This window comes from Tupaia chinensis, unplaced genomic scaffold (assembly GCF_000334495.1).
Source record: "Tupaia chinensis unplaced genomic scaffold, TupChi_1.0 Scaffold138757_1, whole genome shotgun sequence".
Taxonomy (NCBI): domain Eukaryota; kingdom Metazoa; phylum Chordata; class Mammalia; order Scandentia; family Tupaiidae; genus Tupaia; species Tupaia belangeri.
The window spans coordinates 1950388-1971466 of NW_006198649.1; the positions used below are offsets into that span (position 1 = coordinate 1950388).

The following is a 21079-nucleotide window of genomic DNA, read 5'->3' on the forward strand; positions in this document are numbered from 1 at the left end:
ACATGCACATATATGCACTCACATGCTCTCCATCATTATATATATAATATGTAAGCTAAATATACATGTGTGTATATATGTATATTTATATATAAATATATATGTGTGTATATATAAATATATGTATATATGTAATATTTATAGACGTATATTTATTTATGGAAATATACATATATAAATACATATAAAATATGTGTGTATACATATTCATGTATGTGTATGTTACTGTATTTAAATACATTAATATTTTTGCTTGATCAAGGTATTGCAATATGAAAACCACAGTTTTAAAAACGGCCTTTTCCAGCCCAAGGTTATACCTAAGATGGGCATTGAACTATTATGTAATGCATGTGCCTATATTCAAGGGGACTTCAAAAAGTATGTAGGAATATGTAATTAAAGGGGTCAGCTAGTGGTACGATAGTCAGGAAAATTGGATTCCACATGCCAACTGCACATTTTGAGTCTAAAATCTGGCAGCTTGACAAAACAAACTTCCTACATATGTGTGCAGGCCCAAAATTTAGGAGAAAAGGATAAGAGACTACAGCATGACCATTGCCCAAAAGGGCACTTTTTCACTATGGTGCTCTCTCTCTCTCTTGCTGGGTGTATGTGTCCTCTGGCCAGAAAAAAAAAAAAAATAGAATCAAAGTGTAAGTTTGTTTTTGTGCAAAAAAAGGGAAATCCATTAATTTTCTCCATAATACACATTTTTCATGAACTTTGTGATGATTCCTCGTACATCTCTTAAATTCTTATCGATGTGAATTATTTAAGAATTTACTCAGTCGGTATTTTTGTTGTGTATGTATTTCAATGTCAGTTGAATACTCTATGGTTATTCTTTCTTCATCTAAAAAATAGCAGTATATTTATTTTCTGATATTGTATTCTGGAATGCCATGGGCAAATTCCCAGATAAAAGCACCCCCATATGCATTTGGACTAGTCTTAGGCCCCTTTTGGGTATGAAATGTCAGAAGTGGGAGACTATAAACTTGTCATGGCTGAACCATTCCAAGTCTGGGTTTCTTTAATGTTATTCCTCAACTAAGAGATGTGCTAACACTTTTTAGGCTGTGTTGGTGTGAGACGTAGATGTAATCCCCATTATGTCAAACAAATGAAACAAATCATTTGGTGATAAGTTTTTTTTGTCAGAATTGACTTTAAAAAAAAAATAGCAATCTAAAGGCATTTATAGATTTGTAATGTCTTTGAAGAACTTGTGAAGAACATTTGATTGGCATTTTGTAATTAATTCTGAAAAAAAGAGTAAATTCAATATCTGAAATGCTTGTTAATAGGATTATGGTAGATGAGGCAACCTACAGATAATGGTCATCTGGTTTCTCAGTTAAAATTTAAAATTTCTTTTACCAGGGGGACCAGCAGTTAGCGTAATGACTATGTCACTGGACTTCCACATAGTTGACTGCGGTTCACATCCCAGACCCGGTGGCTTAAAACTCACACTGGGCATGTGTGCGTGCGTACCCAAGATCCTGAGAGGAGAATGGAGAAGGGATTGCAGCATGGCCATCTGCCCTGGGGGGTGATTTTTTGCTTTTTGTCTCTCTGTCTCTCTCTGTCTGTCTGGTGAGCACATGCGCCCTTATAGCAAAAAACTCTCCAAAAAAAATTAAAATAAAATAAAATTTCTTTTACCAGACCGAATGCTATTGATGACATCGATCAACTTTTTGTTTGATGTTTTAATGCCAGAGGATAACTGCATGCATGTGTGTGTGTGTGTGTGTGTGTGTGTGTGTGTGTGTGTGTCTGTGTGTGAGAGAGAGAGAGAGAGAGAGAGAGAGAGAAAGAGAGAGAGAGGGAAAAAGAAATAGAGAAAGAGGAAGAAAGAAAGAATAGGGTCATGCCATAATCCTTTCTCCCTTTTTCTACCCTGTCAGGATCCTGAGCATGTCTGTATACACCTGGCATGTTTACCAAGCTGCCAGGGCCAGAACTTGAACAGGGTTAGCCATGTGGAATTGATTCCTTCTGTATATTACTTACTCACTGTGCTGTTGGGGCAGCCCAAACTTCTTTTGGTTACTGAGTCATTCCAGTCTCTTCTTCAGGTATTGTACATTGAAACTTATATCTAGGAGAAATACACATCATTTTTTATTTGCTATGATTCAGATTTGGCGACTATAACGTGGGTAGGTTAAGAGATATGACAAAAGTGAATGATAGTCAATAATGACATAGGAATTATATAATATAATACATATACACAGTACATATATAAAATATTATATAAATATATAATTATATAAAATATTATATAAATATATAATAATAATAACAATCAGAAGTCAGTGTTTGGGGTTAAGAATTAAAATAAAATGTAATTTAATCTAATGAATTGCAACTACTAGTCAAGATAAGTAGCAGTCTCAGAGACAAAACCATGAACACGGTGTCATTGCATTCTTATTTAGATGAGAGGAACAACAACCACAAAGTTCTCTAATTCTGAGAGTCAAAAAATGATTCTTAATAGAGGATAGATAAGAAAGGTGGACTCCAAACAATAATGAACAATAAAGCTATATAAGTCAAAATGAGGCATTTAGTGCATAAGTGGATGTCCTGGAATTTCATTTTAAGGACAACATTTTGCTAGGACATTCTTAGGATCTTTGCTTTCATATCCCTTCCTAATGATTCAAGTATACCAATTGTCATTATGATTCCATCATGTCACATAGTACTATAGTACCTCATGCTAATGTTACTCACCCTTGAGTATTCATTCCTGCAAATTGCCCTTTTATAAAATTTATCTTCCCCAGACCAACAGATGGCATGTTGGTTAAGGCGTTGAACTTCCTCATGGCCATCCTTGGTTCAAGTACTGGTCCTGGCAGCTTGAAAAATCAAGTCAGGCATGTGTGCATGCATGCCCAAAATCTCATGAGGAAAATGGAGAAGGGATTGCAGCATGACTGTCCCTACTGAGGACTGATTTCTCACTTTTCCTCTATATTGCTCTGTCCCTTTCCTCTCTGGCAAGCATACATGCGCAATGGCAAAAATCTTTTAAAAAATAAATAAATAAACACTAATGAGAATACATAACTCTGTTTGTGTGTGAGTTCACATGCATGGCCACACACACATGAAGGATAAGTGGTCATCTTACCTTCTACTGGACAAGGAAAGCCTGGCTGAGAAACTGACATTAGAGCAGAAAACTGGGTGAAAGGAAAGCATAAGCCATCATATATCAGATACAATTTTGTCTTGAAGATTGCATAAAAATGTATTAAGGAGGGTGCTTTTTTTACAGGTTCGAAGGAAAGCAAGAGATCGGTGTAACTGCCATAAAGTGAGCAAGTATACCGTATACCGTGAGAATCAAGGGAAGTTTAGGGCAGGCCATGTAAAAGACTTAGTTTTATACTAAGCAATGGGAGAACCATTTGAGATTGTCAGGAAAGGAGTGATATCTATATCTATATAGATATAGATATAGATATAGATATAGATATAGATATAGATATAGATATAGATATAGATATAGCTATAGATATAGATATATGTAAAACCAGAGATATAGATATAGATGTACAATTTAATAAGTAATCTTTTGATGACTGCAGACATGTAAGACCAGCTATATTCAGAAACATCAGTCATGATGGTTTTCCAGATGGTGTATCATCTTCAAAATTATAAGGAGTTATTTGTATGCAACTGCTATCAAACCAGTAAAACAGCATTTATACATCCATCATTTTCAGGATTGTTGGTAACTTGGGCATATTTCCCCCCAAATAACCTTGCCTCCTTGTGTCACAAGACCCAACTCTCTCACGTTCACCTCAATGACAGTACCTTTGGTGATAACACCCAAAGTTGTATATAGTGGGGATGAAGGATTCTTCTTTACACAAAGTATTGGCAGGCAAAAGGTGGTTTTCAGTTCAGGATGTGTTACGTGGGCCTTCTTGAAACGTAAGCCTATTGGCCTAATGAATCTTTGATATTTAGTTGGTTTTCTAGTAAAGCCATCTCCAACAAAGCAGACTTTTGTAGCCATTCTCTTCCATGCCTCCTTCTTTCTCTTTCCTGCTCGAATAACTTTTAACACTTCTGTTTCTCCCTGGGCTTGAACTTTGGGTAGAGGGACTTTCCATTTTCCCTCTTTCTCTTTCCATTTTTGTTTAATCATATTGGAAAGTACTTTAGCTCGGGACTGTCCTTCTCTGTCCAACAGGTACTCTCCTTGTGGAGTCTTTTCATCATTCTTCTGTTTGGTGGTCCTCTTTTCATGCATCTTGATAGTCTTTTTCATTTGTATTTTCTCAGCATGGTGCTGTTTATGATAGAGCTTAGCCTTCAGACCAATCATCTTTTTCGCCTTCTTTGAACGTTCACGAGCCTACGGACTTTCCTTCTTTCTCTTTTTCTCATGGTAATCCAAACGGTATCTATAGCGTTTACGATGTAATTCAATATATTCGTTTTGTGGTGTGGTGATGGCTGCAGCGTCTCCGGGAGCAGCCTCCCGGACGCAAAGAAGTTGTCAACTTTCAGATTGCAGAGACCAACAAGCAGACCCGATGAGGTCCGGAATCAGGAGTGATATTTTTAAAAATAAAAATGCAGATTGAAGATCTAGAGGAAAACCTATTGCTTTCTAAGCCTATTTTGAAAAAACAATAACACAAATGGAAGCCCCTGGTCCTCAGTCCCTGAGTGGCCTTCATGGCAAAATGATATAAGAAAAATGTGCTGTCTTGACTTAAAAATGATCTAAAGTTCAGCAAACATAGATATTTATAAATATGCTGCTGATGTACTTTTAAAAGATAAGTTTTTTCTTTAAAGTTTAATTTTCCTTCCATCAACAAGAGAGACACAGAGAGAGAGAGAGAGAGAGAGAAACAAAGAGTGGAGAGAGACAGCATACCCAAAACTATCTTGATTCTGTGATCTACCCCCAGCTTCAGCCTCCCCCAGATCATGAGAAATGAGCCTCCAGTGTATTCAGGGAGGTCTCAGGACCAGGCATAAGCAAAGAACCTTCCTAAGTGGGTTAGCTTCACATGTCTCCATGTTTTACTGCAGAATCACTTTACAGCACCTGATAATGTACTTTTGAAAGCATTTGTGCAGGAGTCGGTCATTTGGTGAGACTGCACTGCCAATTAACTAGCAGAGTTCTAAGGAATTCTTATTTAGTCCTCGATGTCATCATATAATTTGTTTTATAATTATTCTGGGATCTCTGTGAAGGTTTTTGTTTGTTTTGTTTTATTTTGCTTTTGCCTGGGGCGGGGGTGAGCACTTGCTGGTGAGAGAGAGAGAGACAGAGAGAGGGAAAGTGAAAAAAAATCAATCTCCAAGGTAGGTGATCACACCACAATTTGTCTCATGATTTTATTTTATTTTATTTTATTTTATTTATTTATTTATTTATTTATTTATTGGAGAAGTCTTTGCTATAGGGTGCGTGAGCTCACCATACGCAGCACCAAGGGGGGATGACCACACCACAATCCCATCTCATCTATTCTCCTCTCAGGATCTTGGACATGCACGCACACGTGCCCAGCATGAGATTAATCCACTGGGTCCAGGACTCAAACCGCGGTCAACTACATGGGAGTCCAGTGATGTGCCTATAGCAAAAAACTCTCAAAAAAAAAAAAAAAGATTTTCTGATAGATTAAATGAGAGGTGAAGTAAGGAGAAATAAAAAATAGCATGAATGCTAAATTTACTTAACAAATAGGTCAAATAAAAACGTAAAGTTTTTCTAGTGGGGGTAAAATAAAATAAAAAATAAAAACTCCTTTGTGTAAATTATATTTTCTGCTGTGTGACAGGATAGCTATAGCATCTTTTAAAGCGAGTACATCCACCACAGGATATGATTGAATTGGGGATTATGTTGGAAGGAATTGAGACTGAAAACTTTATTGAAAACTGGTACAATACAAAACTGCCCACTTTTTCTACTCCTTTTCAATATAATACTGAAAGTCCTAGCCAATACAAGTAGAAAAGAGAATAATATAAATGGCATTCAAATAGGGAAAGGAGAATTGAAAATATCTTCATTTGCAGATGACGTGATGGCATGTATAGAAGACCCAAAAATATCTATGAGATGACTTCTTGAAGTAGTAAATGAATACAGTAAAGTGACAAGATACAATATCAACATCCAAAATCTATAGCATTTCCATATAAGAGAAACAAGCTGTAAGATACCTAGGAATAAATCTAACTAAGGAAGGCAAAAGCATTTACAAGGAAAACTACGAAAATCTTAAAAACAGTATTGAAAAAAGGGAAAGAATATCCCATTTTCCTGGATTGAAAGAATGAATATAATCAAATGGCAATTTTGCCCAAATTAATCTACATAACACAATTCCAATCAAATTACCAGAGACATTCTTTACAGATCTAGAAAAGGCAATCATAGAATCTGTCTAGGATCATAAAAGACCCCATATTGTCAAAACAATCCTGTGCAAGAAGAGTGGAGTGGGAACATCTCACTCCCTAACAACAAAATATACTATAAATCTGATAATAAAAACAGCATGGTATTGACACAAAGACAGGTGGACCGGTGGAATAAAATATAGACCCCAGAAGTAAAGCCCAGAACATACAGCCAATTGATTTTTGACAAAGGCAATCCAGCAGGAAAAGGAAAACCTCTTTAGAAAATGGTACTGGAAAAATGGGTATCCACCTGAAGAAAGATGAAACAGGATCCCCAAATTTAACCATTAACAAAAATCAACTCAGATGGATCAAAGATCTGAACCTTAGACCTCGAACTAAGAAACTACTGCTGGAAAACACTGGGGAAACTCTGGGAGCATTGGGGTAGGCAAAGACTTCTAAAATAAGAACTCCAAAGCACAGGTGATGATTTCCAAAATAGACAGGTGGGACTGCAGCAGATTAAGAAGTTTCTGCACAGGGAAGGACACAGTAATTAGTGTGAGTCGACAACCCTCAGAATGCAAGAATATTTTTGTAAACTATGCCTCTGATAAGGAACTGGTAACCAGAACACACAGGGAACTCAAGTGACTTACCTTAAAAAAAAAAAAAAAAAAAAAAAAAAAAAAAAAAAAAAAAAGGGAAGAAAAGATGGGAAAATGAGCAGAACAAAAAACTCTCTAAGGAAGACATACAAACAGCCAAAAAAGCAAATGAAGAAATGCTCAACATCCCTCACATAAGGAAGATACAGTTAAAACCACAGTGAGATAGTACTTAACCCCTGTCTGAAAGGCCAAGATTAAAAGTACACAAAATGATAAGTGTTGGCGGGATTGTAGAGAAAGATAGTATTGGTGGTAATGTAAATTGGTCCAGTCATGGTGGAAAACAATATGGAGGTTACTCAAAGATCTACAAATAGAACTACCATATGATCCAACAATTCCGCACCTGGGTATCTTCCCGAAAGACAGGAGAATGCTCAGCCGGTAAAGCGTTTACATATCTTTTATTGTGGCATTATTGACATTTGCTAAGACATGGAACCAACCCAAATGTCCAAGAACAGATGAATAAATTGAAAAAGTGTAGCACATATACTCTATGGAATACTATTCAACCATAAAATCATCAAGGCCCTAGTACTTGACAGAAAGTGGCCAGATATGGAAGATTTACTGCTGAGCGAAGCAAGCCAGGCTATGAAAGAGAGACATTTTATGTCTCCACTTAATATGTACCAACTGTTCACACTCTATGGTAGAGACTCAAAGATTGGAGGACATAAAAGCATTGAAAATAGTTATTGACACCAGAGACAGTGTGAAAGGAGGGTGGAAGCAGGGAAGAGTATAGGGAAGGAAATTAGGGAGAAAAAAATAGAGAAGCAAGGCATTTGTGAGAGACAGAAATGGTTTATTACCTATTGATAACATGTAAAGTATTTCAACTGGACTGATGTGAGATGTATTTCATGTTGAGTAAATTCTGTTTATAAGCCAAATGATGTATAGTGATCAAATGTTCAAAATAATAATAATAATAGAATTAAAAAGAAGTAATTGAGAAATATGAGACCAGAATATGGTGTAGTGGTTATGTCACTGCACTCTCACATGGCTAACTGTGGTTAAAATCCCACATCCAGTGTCTTCAAACTCATGCTGAGCACGTGAGCATGCATGCCCAAAATCCCAAGAGGAGAATGGAGGAGAAAGGATTGTGATTATGGTCATGCCTCTGGGGGATGATTTCTCGCTTTCTGTCTCTCCATCTCTCTCTGTCTCTCCAGTGAGTGCATGTGACCTATAGCAAAAATCTCTCTCCCTAAAAAAGGAAGAAATTGGGAAATACAGGAATACTAAAGTTGAAGGAAAAGCTCAACCATCTGATGTTTGTTTGCCCTAACAGAAAACATAAGAACATCTAAAACCCTAAACAATAGCTGATATGGGCCCACCATCTCAATCAGAGCGGCTTTCTTGTCTTTTTCCTTTAAAATATGCATAGATTTGATGTAGACTTTTGTGACTTTATATTAAGACATTTCCTGGATGTTCATTTTGAGTATATTTGATTCATCTAAGAAATAGGATCGCAGTCTGGAGAAGGGCAGTCTTTCTCTTAGTTAAAGGAAAACTAAAGAGTTCCATAAAGCGCAAAAGGATTTTCTCCTGAGTAGGGATATACCTGTCCACAGTACACTCTAACTTCATTTGTTTAATACTATGTTAGTTACTGTTCCAAACATTCAGGCCTTTGTTTACTCAACTCAGATTGTTAAATGCCACCTACGGATGAAGTAAGTACATGCTTCTTGATAAAGCTTACTGCAATGTGTAAAAATAAAAATAAACTGCAATGCCATCTTATTGTTCAGTGGACATTTTCAAATGTTCTAGCAAAGAAATGTGGCATTAAACCTAAATGTTAATTTCCCACTTAAACCACGCAAGAAACACATAAATCAAGGAAAATAGAATAAGTTTCTTTTCAATATTGCCATTTTTTTTAACAACACAGTTTGAGGGGCAATATTCGAGTGGAAATAAAGATATTAAGTTAAAATTTCAAGAATAGAAATATGGATAGAAACAAGATATATTTGAAAGGTTTATAATATTCTGTATTATCTTTAAAATGTTTCCATCATTTTATTCTCCTTCACCAGAGCTAGAATATAGCTTAAATATGTCCCTTTATATGCAATTTTCATGGTGGTCAAGGATATGGGATGAGTGTCTGTCAAATAACTTCAGCACTGCTCTGATGTTTTTTTAAGCTACCATATTATAGTCCTGGAAATTGCAGGATCTTCCTAATATTTCTCTGTATATATCCAGTAGCAAGTATATGCTCTTTAAAATGTAAACAGGCATTTCACTTCCCTGCCTAAAATGGTCTCTGATGACTTTTTATTAACTACCTCAGAGGAAATAAAAGCATTTATATTATATCTGTTCTTTCTTGAAATTCCACTCTGAATACAATAAAAAAATTTTTTTGAATGTATTAATCCAAAAATAACCGAAGAGAGAGAAGAGACAAAGTATAAGAGACAATTCTGGACAATGAAGAGCAAATGATTGAAAGATACATGAATAAGAATGAATATTTTTCTGCTTTGCTATGTGAGAGGAGATGGAGTTGCAAGATAAAGTCTCAGAGATCCTAAAAATTAAGAGACATGGGCACCTCTGAAAATAGGAGCATAGAATGGGGCTAGGAATAAGTGGATTAATTTTGAGAATAGCTGGACTTTAGGTTCACTGTCCCCAACCCCTATAGTGAGGCAAAATCTTATCCTCTAGTTTTGCAAAAAGTAGAAAGTTAACTATAGAAGCAGTGTCTTCAAAAAATATATAAAGCAGGATTTAAGAAGAAACTTTGTCTTTAATATCCCCCAGTTTCATTTATGAGCATTTATGGACTATCTTTTTAATTTTCAGTAGTGAACCTGTACCACAGGTAACGTGATGGAACCATGGCAGTCACTGACGTAGGCTATCTAATTTAGATACGGGTCTCAACGTTATAGCCCAGTGCTGGGAAGCTGGCAAAAGCCCTCTCCCAAAGCTGCAAAGATTGCACTATTCTACTAGTTTTCTGTTGCTGCCTAACTACCTTTTCTACCTGATAGAAATTGTTTGCATCTCAGTTGGACAAAAATAATTTATCAATGTACAAATGAATACCTAAATTCATAGAGAATATGAGCTAAATAAACATAAATTTTAAGTCAAAGTTGTTTTTTTTGTTTTTTTTTTTGTTTTTTTTTTTTTTCCCCCAGGAGAATTAACTAGTTCTTAAATGGGCCCATTACAAGTCCAGAATGACATTGAAAGGACACCTGGACATCTCTTTTGTAATCACCCCAAAATGTATGGCTTTAAAATAGTAAATATCTGTAATCTTACATTTATATGGGTCAGAATGCCATGCGTAGCTTGGCTACGTGGTTCTCTCACAGGGTCTTCTGTGAGGTTGCACTCACGGTATTGGCCAGGACTGTAGGACTCCCGCGGGTTACCCGGGGTTGAAGGATTGGCTTCCAGGCTCTCTCTTGAGGCTGTTGGCCGGAAGCCTCAGTTCCTGGTAACATAGGCCTCTGTAGAGGACTGCTTGAGCCTTCTCATAGCATGGCAGCTGGCTTCTACCAAAGTCAGTGAGCCAAAGAGAAAAAGCAAAAGGAAAGTTTCAATGACTTTTGTGACTTATTCAGAAATCACACTTCGTCATCTGTACCACATTCTGTTCAGTAAAAGAAAGTCATGAAGAACACCCCCACAATTAGTAGAAGGCAAATCAAGTTCCACTTCTTGAAATGAGGGGTATCAAAGAATTGGTGGACATATTTAAAAATGACCACAACTACTAAGCGTCCATCTTATACTTAATTAACTATTGCTTTATCTAGTATGATATTATTCTCTATTGTACACATTTCACAAGCAGTCATAAATATTTAAACTAAAGGGCAGTCCTTTAGTTCCCTTTGGAAGGCAACTAATATTTGTAAAACATCTACTGCATGTCACTATATTGGATTCTTAATATTTGTTATCTGATTTAATCCCCTAACCAATTTTAAGTTTGCTACTTGATTTAATCCCCTAACCAGTTGTAAGTTAATATTTAGCTTATTTGATATTAAAACAATGACATTTATAGCCTTAATAACCTTTTCCAAAACACATTTTGCTTAGAGGGATAGGATGAACTAAAGATATATATTGTTAGCTTTTAGGTTAATTGTGCTGGCGCCTCTGATCTAGTATGACTGCAGACAGGTTGAATTTGGTTCACAAAATGTTTTGTAATTTTTAAAAATTAGTTTACTATATTTAAAACATGGAATATTTCAGCAGACCTATATTTGGCGCTTCCTTGAAACAATAAAGTATTTTTGTATTAAAACAAGCTACTGAAGTTGAAATTGTCTTATTAGGTAGCACTGTACTTTTTTATCTGGATTTTCCAGGATTTCTATTAACAAGCTTTGTCCCTTTATGTTATCTTTATAATCTTTTTAGACATTTATATTTAGCATCTCTGGGTCATATAGCATATAATAAAAGAAGATCATATAGCATATAATAAAAGAAGCAATCAAATGCTAACATTTGTGCCCTATAACAAAAAATTTAAAAAGTAATAAAATTTAAAAAAAAAACATACTGGGGACCAGCAGGTGGCGTGGTGGCTAAAGCACTGGACACTCCCACATTGCCGACCACAGTTCGAGTCCCAGACGTGGTGGCTTGCTTTCTCACATTCTCTTTCTCTCTCTCTCTCTCTCTCTCTCTCTGTGTGTGTGTGTGTGTGTGTGTGTGTCTCTGGTCAAATTAAAATACATAAATTAAATTAAATAAAGAATTCTTTAAAAAAATACTTACACAACTGTGTAATCTGTATGTGTCAAGGAGTCATTTAGCCCATAGATGAGAGAAAGACGTGTTGGCTTGCTTTCTCGCATTCTCTTTCTCTCTCTCTCTCTCTCTCTCTCTCTGTGTGTGTGTGTGTGTGTGTGTGTGTCTCTGGTCAAATTAAAATACATAAATTAAATTAAATAAAGAATTCTTTAAAAAAATACTTACACAACTGTGTAATCTGTATGTGTCAAGGAGTCATTTAGCCCATAGATGAGAGAAGGAAAACGATGAAGCTGTTCCAAAAGAGTACAGGAAAGACTGAAATATTTGCAATCAATGAAAGAATATAATGGTAGTATATGATTGCAAAGTCAGGTATGAAACTAGTTAATGTTGTATTGAACATTAAATTGTGAACTTAAGTGTTTTATTTTGTTTGTCTGTGTATACACACCAGAGGGAGGGAGGGAGAGAGAGAGAGAGAGAGAGAGAGAGAGAGAGAGAGAGAAGGTGATGCCATAATCTGTTCCCCTCCATCTTTCCATTCTATCTGGATTGGGGGCATGCCAAGACTTGAACCACAGCCTTCCATGTGAGGTCTAGCTTTCTTAACCACTAGGTTATGGATCAGCCCTGGTGCTATCTTTTCTACATGATAGAAATTGTTTGCATCACAATTGTACCAAAATAATTTTAATTAATCAATTTACAAATTAATATCTAAATTAATAGAGAATGGGACTTAAATAATAAATCATAAGTCAAAGGTATATTTCCCAGGAGAATTAACTGGTTCTTGAATGGGTCTATTAGGCAGAAATCCAGAATGACATCTAAGGACACATGGACATCATGTTTATGTTTTTGATTAGAAAGATTTGACTTTTGTTCTCAAGAAGCAAAACCATTCTCTCTCTCTTGTTTCTTTAATTTGCTCTAGGCCATATGTGATATGAGAGAGAGAGAGAGAGAGAGAGAGAGAGAGAGAGAGAGAGGAGAGAGAAATGAAAAAAGAGAGAAGTGGAGAAAGTAAAAGATACCCCCTTGGGGGGATGACTATACCACAATCCCTTGCCCTCTCTTCTCTGATGATTTGGGGCATATACACAGGAATCCAGTGTGTTTTTCCAAGCTATTGGGTCTGGAACTAGAACTCCACAGTTGGCCATGGGGAATCCAGCCACTTTCACCACCATGCCACCAGCTGACTTGACTATTCTCTTAAATACCGTATGAGTAGGTTTCCTTATTTGTTATAGCTGCCATAATAAGAAACCACTTGTGGCTCAAACAACAGAAATTTATTTGCTTATAGTTGTACCCTGGGGTACCAGCAGGGTTGGACTTCTCTGTATCGTCTCCTTGGCTTACAGGTGGCAACCTCCTGGCTGTGTTCTCGCATAGCCTTTCTTCTGTACGGACATCTCCATAGCCTTTCTGTATGTCCTAATTCTCTTCTTGTAAGGACACTGGCCAGATTAGATTAGTGCCTGCCTAATGGCCTCATTTTAAGTTCAAGACTCCTTTAAAGACCTTATCTTTAAGTATAATCACATTTTGAGGGACTGTAATATAATCACATTTTGACGTACTGGGCACTAGGGCTGCAGATATTAATTTTGCAGAGGAGATACAATTTAGTTCATAACACTAAATATATGTTGCTTTAAGTTAACTTTTTAAAGAGTTTAAGTTCCATTTCCACCAACCCTGGTAATTAATTACTTGCTTATGACATTATGAAAAATCTTTTTAGCAAATTCCAAGTTATCATATGTAGTCATCATTTTCTTTCTTTTATTCTCTTGAATTTTTATTTTAGTTAATTTTCACTGGGTACAACTTTAAGTTGTTATATGTAACAAATAATAGTTTTACAAAACATTATTAATAATTACTTCTATTTACATATTGAAATACTTGAAAGTTTCGAAAAGTTTACATTTTTTTATTATTTAAAATTTTGCTGATATTTAGCCTTATTTTGCATTTCAGATGATGAAAGTTTCATCCTTTCAGATGTTATATATGGATGTTATATATATGAACAGGAAAGTCCTCAATAACTTTTTGTAGTTAAGATACTCAGTGGACAAAATAAGGGCCAATTCAAGAAAAAAAATAAGAGAAAATCTGAGGGAACTTTAGTTGAATAAAGAATAAACAACAATTAGAAAAATGAAATTGCAGGAATATATTTTAAATTTGTTCTAGTAATAGTAAAGTAATAGGGGTCTCACTAAAAGTTTAGAGGTTTTTTTTTTTTTGTAAGTCATAATATAATTACAGTTATTTTCATTTCTTATCAACTTTGCTATATTTCAGTGAAATTAATATGAAATACAGCCAGCTTTGAATCTATGCATTCTGCGCATGTGGATACTATTATCAGATGGTGAAGCTGGGAAGTGTTATGTTGCTCAGTTCTTGGGCCCAGATCTCCAAGATTAGATGTCCATCCTGAGACAAGCATGGTTACCATGAGAAATGGATGAAAGAAAGAAGTTTAGGCCCAGCAGGTGGCGTGATGGTTAAGATGCTGGACTCCTACATAGCATAGCTCGGTTTGCGTCCCACACCTAGTGATTTGTTCTCACTTTCTATCTCCCTCTGGTGAGAACGTGTACCCTATAGCAAATTTTAAAATAAAATAATAATAATAATAATAATAATAATAATAATAAATTAAATCAGTATTTTTTTATAAAGAAAGAAAGAAGTTTAATGGTATAGTATATCTGGGAGTAGTTTGAGTGGGCAAACTGCCAGTTGGCAACTATAGTAGGAATAGGGTTAGGTATTACTTTTATGTGGTGTCTTGTCAAGAATATTTAGGAGGGGATATCTGTCATTATAGGTAGCTCTACTTTTGTTTTTGCAGCTTTTGTCTTACTTGTGTACTTCCTGTCTGTTAAGAACTCAAGGGCTTGGTGGGGAAAGTGGTATGTACGTATGCAGTGTGTACTTTGAAGGTGTGAGCGTGTGCATAGGAAAGATTTTGCCCATACTAGTCGAAAATATCAAACATCTGGAAGACTGTGTGTTCATGTGTTGCTGCAGAGGGGAAGAGAGTTACATTCTCCAGGTCCTCCAATGACAGCTAGACAATAAAAGTTAGATAACCTCTCCTCTCTTGGAACCAGGCTGAAACTGTTGACAGTGATTGATGCGAAAGATTCCCTTCTGACTGGTGTCTCGGGACTTCCTACTCACATCTATCTGATTAACTTTAGCAATTCAACTAATTATGGATTGAGAAAATTCAGGAAAAAGAAATTGCTTGTGTCTGTACTGAACATATGATACTAGAACAGGCATCGATGCTCATTCAGGAGACCCAAAATAAGGTCTCTGCCACTTGCTACAAAGAGACAAAGCTTGATGAATAGGGAAAGGAATTTATTCAGTGAGGCCAATGCCTAGGAGAGAGTAGACCAGAGTCCATAAACATCACCACTGTATGGGACAAGATACGAAGCTTATACAGGGAAGAAACATGGCAAGTTATTGAGGAGGCGTGTTTTCCACAGGTCACAAGAAACAGGCAGCCACAGAGGATGGCTATCACTTCCTGGGGTTGGGAGACATTTCATCTTTCTGGGCTTGCAGGGTGGGGCAGAAAGACCAGTGTCAGTGTCCATTCTCTGCAAGAAGCTGAAAGATCGTCAATGATGATCAAGGCAGCAGAAGGAAGTGGAGTCAGTCAAGACAATTTAGATCTGGATTAGAAACTAGATGTGGCTTTGTAAATGTTTGAACTGACAAAATCTCAGTTATATGGCATGTGGGGCGGGGTAGGGGTGCTGGGGGAGGGCTACTGACATCTTTCTCTTCCCTGTCTCGACAGCCAGAAATCTGTAAGGACTCAGCAAGGTTATTTTTATGCTAGCTTCCGTTAGTTAAGTATTAGGCTCTAGCTACTGTGAGGGAGGTAACGGCTAGGTTCTGTGGAATGAAAGACTTTAAAGATTAATTTTCTTAAAGTTTAATCTATTAAGATGGACTCTTAAGACTATGTGTAATATAGTCACTTTGCTTCTGTTATGGCCCAGCTACACATGAATAAACTTTTTCTTCTTGTCATCATTCCCTAAACAATACAGTAAAACAGCTATTTGCATAATATTTATACTAAGTATTATAAATAATACTTAGATATTATAAATAATCTAGAGATGATTTAAAATACAGGAGAATGGATAACTGTACTGAATAGATTGTCTAGAAAATACACCTGTCTCCTAAAATGTTTAAATAATTTTCACATTTCTGGAAACAAATAATTCAGGCTTTGATAAATCGTCATTGCTGGACTGGTTAAAAGAAGACTTCATATAATTTGAGAGCCATTTAAATGCTTATTAAATTTGGCCAGATTTATTTACTTTCTGTCTCTCTTTATTGATTTGCTTGCTTGAACTCTGTATGTAATTGCCTTAGTTCTCTAATTTTAATACAAATTCCATTAAAAGAAGGCGAATTTCAACTATAAGAAAAAAAAAAACAACAAAAAACAGAACCAGTTCCTCACAATTACTAAGAGACTGGCTAAATTTTAGGCTTTTTAATGAGACCACACTGCTTCAAACTTGGATGGTTTTTAAAGATATTTATTGTTTCAGTAAAAGGGATTCTCTCTGAAATGATAAAGAGTTGAAAGAAGGTGTGAATGCTGTCAGACACTTCTTTTGTCTGAAATTACAGTTCCATAGACTAAAGCAACTGCAAGCCCAGTGTGAGGGATGGGTCATGGAATGGGCTCTGGCGCGTACTTGATCTGAACCCAGGATATTTGAAATGACATTTGGCAGAGTGGGTTCTGAGCTCCAGCTGATAGAATAATGCAGAAAGTCTCAAAAACAAAACAAACGTACATACTCAGATTTCTAGAGACAGAAAACAAAAATCATACTTTTAGAAATCCCAGTTGCTGGAATGACTGGAAATTATCTTCTTGTAGTTTGAGAAACATTTAAATGCTTATGGTTCGTAAAAACTGTATAATTCAGGAGCAACACTGTAACTGATAGCCTGAAAATCTGTATCCAATGAATTGCAATATCCACTTTGTGCTTGTCCTTGTAGAACATGATAGAAACTCTCATGAAGTTGATGTTTTTTCTGCCTTGCTTTGACAATATACCATTACGAATGATAATGCTGACACAAGCCTCTATGTTAGTCTTTCTGTTGAGAGAACATCATTCATTGAAGCAGCTTATTACTGAGGAAGTATTTTGAGGCAGAGTAAGATGAATGCTTAAGCTCAGATTGCAGAAGAAATTCTTGTACAGGAGCAGAAAAATGATCTTTTTCTTCTACCCATCTTAGATTTTCCAGCTGGAACTTTCAGGGTGGTCTCTGTTGTGAACCCTGAAAGAATTCAAAGACTCAGAGTAAGCAGACAGAAAAAGTTTATTCACTTTCCAAGAGAGTAAAGAGGCCAGATGTGGAAAATTGCATCACCCTGGCAGACCCGGGCTCTGGGCTGTTGAACGAAAGGGATTGAGGATGGGGTAGTTAAGGTTCTGAGACAGGATGCAAGGTGGTCTTTTATAACATCTGGGTTGTCTCAATGTTATCTCTGGGTGAGTCAGCCATTGCTACAAGATCAAGCAGCCCACCCTTTCTTCCCTCCTTTCAGGTGGACATCTTCCTCTGACCCCAAGAATTGTTCACTGGGGCACATGCCCTCTCATTGAGATGGTCAGATGGACTTGACGCTTAGATCTTTCTCCCTACCTGTCAAGCCAAGGACAGGCAAGCCTATCTGGAGATCCAGCTGCCCCCTCATTAGAGCCCAAGATGAGAGACAAACACTCAAGGGTTAACCCCTAATAGAAAGAAAAAAAAAATGAGGGAGAGAATTACTGAGGCAACTGGGGTGCATTGGATATGCAAATTGGACTAACAAAAGAGGGATTGACAAGAGAAAAGCATTACACATGTATTTATGTTTCATGTGGCATGTGAAACCTCGAAAGGAGACCTAAGGGAATAGTTAAGCCTGAATTTTTAAAAATTAATTATGTATTTAATTCTATTTGCTGTTCTTCTTCTTATTATTATTATTGCTATTTTTAATTTTGACCAGACAGAGACAGGGAGAAAGGGAAAGTGAGAAAACAAACCTCCAGGTCAGAGACTCACACTGTGCTCAGCCAGGGAATCCAGAGCCTTCAATCACCATACCACCTGCCGGGCCCAAGCCTGTATGATTTTATACTAGATTTGAAGAAGAGTAGAAATTCATAAAAAAATAATGAAAGGTTTAGGTATGAGGAAAGGAGTGTACATGAGGGGAAGTTAGCAAAGCTCGTTCATTCACATTTCACTCCATGTCTTTCCATCCTTGGAAATAAGGATGCTTCTTTCTTCCCAGTATGTGGAGGGTATCTCTCATGAGGGCCTCAGAAGAGGGAGGAGGTCAGAGACTCTTTCCAGTACTTGATATTTCTTTCTTTTCTTTCTTTTTTTTTGGAGAGGTTTTTGCTATAGGGCACATGCACTCGTCAGACAGACAGAGAGAGACAGACAGAAAGCGAGAAATCACCCCCCAGGGGGGATGACCATGCCGCAATTCCTTCTCCTCCATTGTCCTCTCGGGATCTTGGGCATGCACACACACATGCCCGGCATGAGTTTTTTAAGCCACCGGGTCCAGGACACGAACCGCGGTTGACTACATGGGAGTCCAGCGACATAGCCATTACGCTAACTGCTGGTCCCCAGCACTTGATATTTCTGTGACCTGCCTCAGAGCAGAAAAGGGAGGTCAGAGAGCTTTTTCTTACACTTAACATTCTTAGATTTCTTTAGCTTAAAATACTCAATAAACCAAGGTACCATAAATTGGGGTAGCTTTTTCTGAACCCCATTGATTTGTTTAGGCAATAATTCATAGATCCATACTAAGCAAGGATATATCAAAGTATAATTTTTAAAAGTTAAGAACCTATCATTAAAATCTAGACTAAACAAGAGTCATGAATTTATGAGATTATTAAAGCGACCAAACCAGTATTGCTAGCCCAAGAACATTAGTGGATTTGGATATTTACAGGCATTTTATAGAGAAATAATGTGTAAATGGGATTTGTAGGCTAGGTATAGAAATGTTTTATGCTTCTCAGGGCAGTAAAATCATACTCTTTAGAGTTATCTTTTCTACCAAATAGCTATCTACAAATTAAGATGCAATTTCACAGTGTATAGATCTGATGACAAAAATAACCAACTCTGTGGAAATAATAACTACTGTGACTTATTACTAAGTGTGATACTGAGTGACTAGACCCAGAGAACGACAAACATGTTTCTTGGGGCACTGAGACATGGTGGTTCCTTCTTCTAGTTCTGAGAGCATGGGAGTTGTCAATCAGCATAAGGAGTCCTTTACATTGGTGGGGAACAATAAGGTGGGACATCCGGGAGTGGAAGCTCTGTGGGTTATAGGTGAGTTTGAAATGCTTAGGTTAGTAATTGGTTAAAGAAAATCATGAGTCTCTCGTCCTGAAAGAAATCAACCAAAGAATTTCTGTGCTTTGAGAAATAAGTCTTACTCTGCCTCATAAAAACTCTGTGTTTGGGACAGAATATAGCATCCCACTATCAATGTTCTGATAAAGGTTGTAGGTCTGACTCTCCTAGGCCCCCTGGAAAGAACTTTGGAACAGGAAACAGTAGTCAGAATTCTGTCCTAAGATCAGATAGAATTAAAAATACTCAAATCAAACAGATAGATTTCTCTAGAACTGCACTTATATTACTTGAGTTTAATGAATTAAAATGAAAGACAATAAAGATTCAGTTTCCCAGTCATACTAGGCACTTGTTAAGAACTCGAAAGACACATTTGTTGGACTACACAAATTTGAAACACTTCTGTCATTGTAACAAGTGCTATTGGACAGCAGTCTTCTATAAAACTAATCAGTTCTTAAGTGGGCCTTTTTTTACAATGCTTAAGCATGCTATTGGAATAAAAACAAAAACAAACAAAAAAAACTACTGCTCCCTCTTTTGCTTTATTTCCAAGTTTTGGAAACTTTTTTTTTAAAACAAAGGAATTTTGCAAAAATTCTTTTTCTACTTCCTAAACCTCCTTTTTTTTTTTTTAACTAAGAGATGATTTGAAAATGGGGTTTGCCTTAAGTGCACAGAAGATATTTATTCCTCTTACCACTAAGAGTTTAGTCTTGCAATTGAATCATTATAACCATTGAATGCAATGAACTATTTTGGATGAATGAAAAAAGTAAGAGAAGGATTATATTGTAAAAACTTATTTTTCTAGTCATTCTAATTCTTCAGATATCAAGATATCATAATTTTACATAATAAAAGTTACTTATTTTGGTATAGCAAGAAACTTTCTTTATAGTTGTAATTTTCTTTTTTTTTTTGGTTATGAAAGCATATATACTTAAAAAATATTCTTTGCGATGGTTTTTGGCAGATTTACTGTGGGAATGATGCTCGATTTGCAGCCATGTTTCGATGATTTCTGGTGTGTGTTTTTCAGATGTGCAACAAATGGCGATTGACTGGCTCACCAGAAATCTCTATTTTGTGGACCATCTCAGTGACCGAATCTTCGTTTGCAATTACAACGGATCTGTATGTGTCACCCTGATTGATCTGGAGCTTCACAATCCTAAGGCCATAGCAGTGGATCCTATAGCAGGGTAAGAGATTCTTCCTCATACTGTTTTTGTTTGAAAAAGTTTTCATTGACAAAAGACTTGTTGTGGAAAAGATGACTACAGTCTTATTTTTTTTTAATGTTGATTTTTTTTTTTTAACAGCTACATTTAGGAAAGAAAAAAGGCTATAACCCACCATGCAGATCTAAGGACCACCAGTTCCTTTACATATCAATATCACAGGCCTAGCCTAAGACACAAACAACCCTCTTTCCTCCCTAAAATGGCCTGTGGTCACCAGAAAAAGGTCCCAGGATAGATTTATGTTAAAGAAAGATTCTTTGAATACTTAGCAGTGGAATTTGTAGCTAGAAACTTCAAAAATGCTACTTGAAAAATGAACTAGTTACATACTTAGGTTCCATACAACATTTAGGATTTACAAAATGGGTACAATGTTCAAGGGTACTAATAAAATAATATCTTTGGTCAGACTCTCACTTCTTTATTTTTTTTAACTGTATTGATGTGTAAACATAATATTATTATGGAACTAGTAAATTAGTCATT

At 36.3% G+C, this 21079-nt stretch overlaps 1 protein-coding gene across 1 annotated transcript in view; it reads left to right on the forward strand.

Annotated features, from left to right (window-relative positions):
- The window catches only part of LRP1B (LDL receptor related protein 1B), a 1871701-nt gene that overhangs the window by 796235 nt on the left and 1054387 nt on the right, over positions 1 to 21079 (forward strand). The window contains exon 10 of the mRNA XM_027765590.1: positions 20389 to 20551. Coding sequence (XP_027621391.1) covers positions 20389 to 20551 — 163 coding nt within the window. The remainder of the gene's footprint in view (positions 1 to 20388; positions 20552 to 21079) is intronic.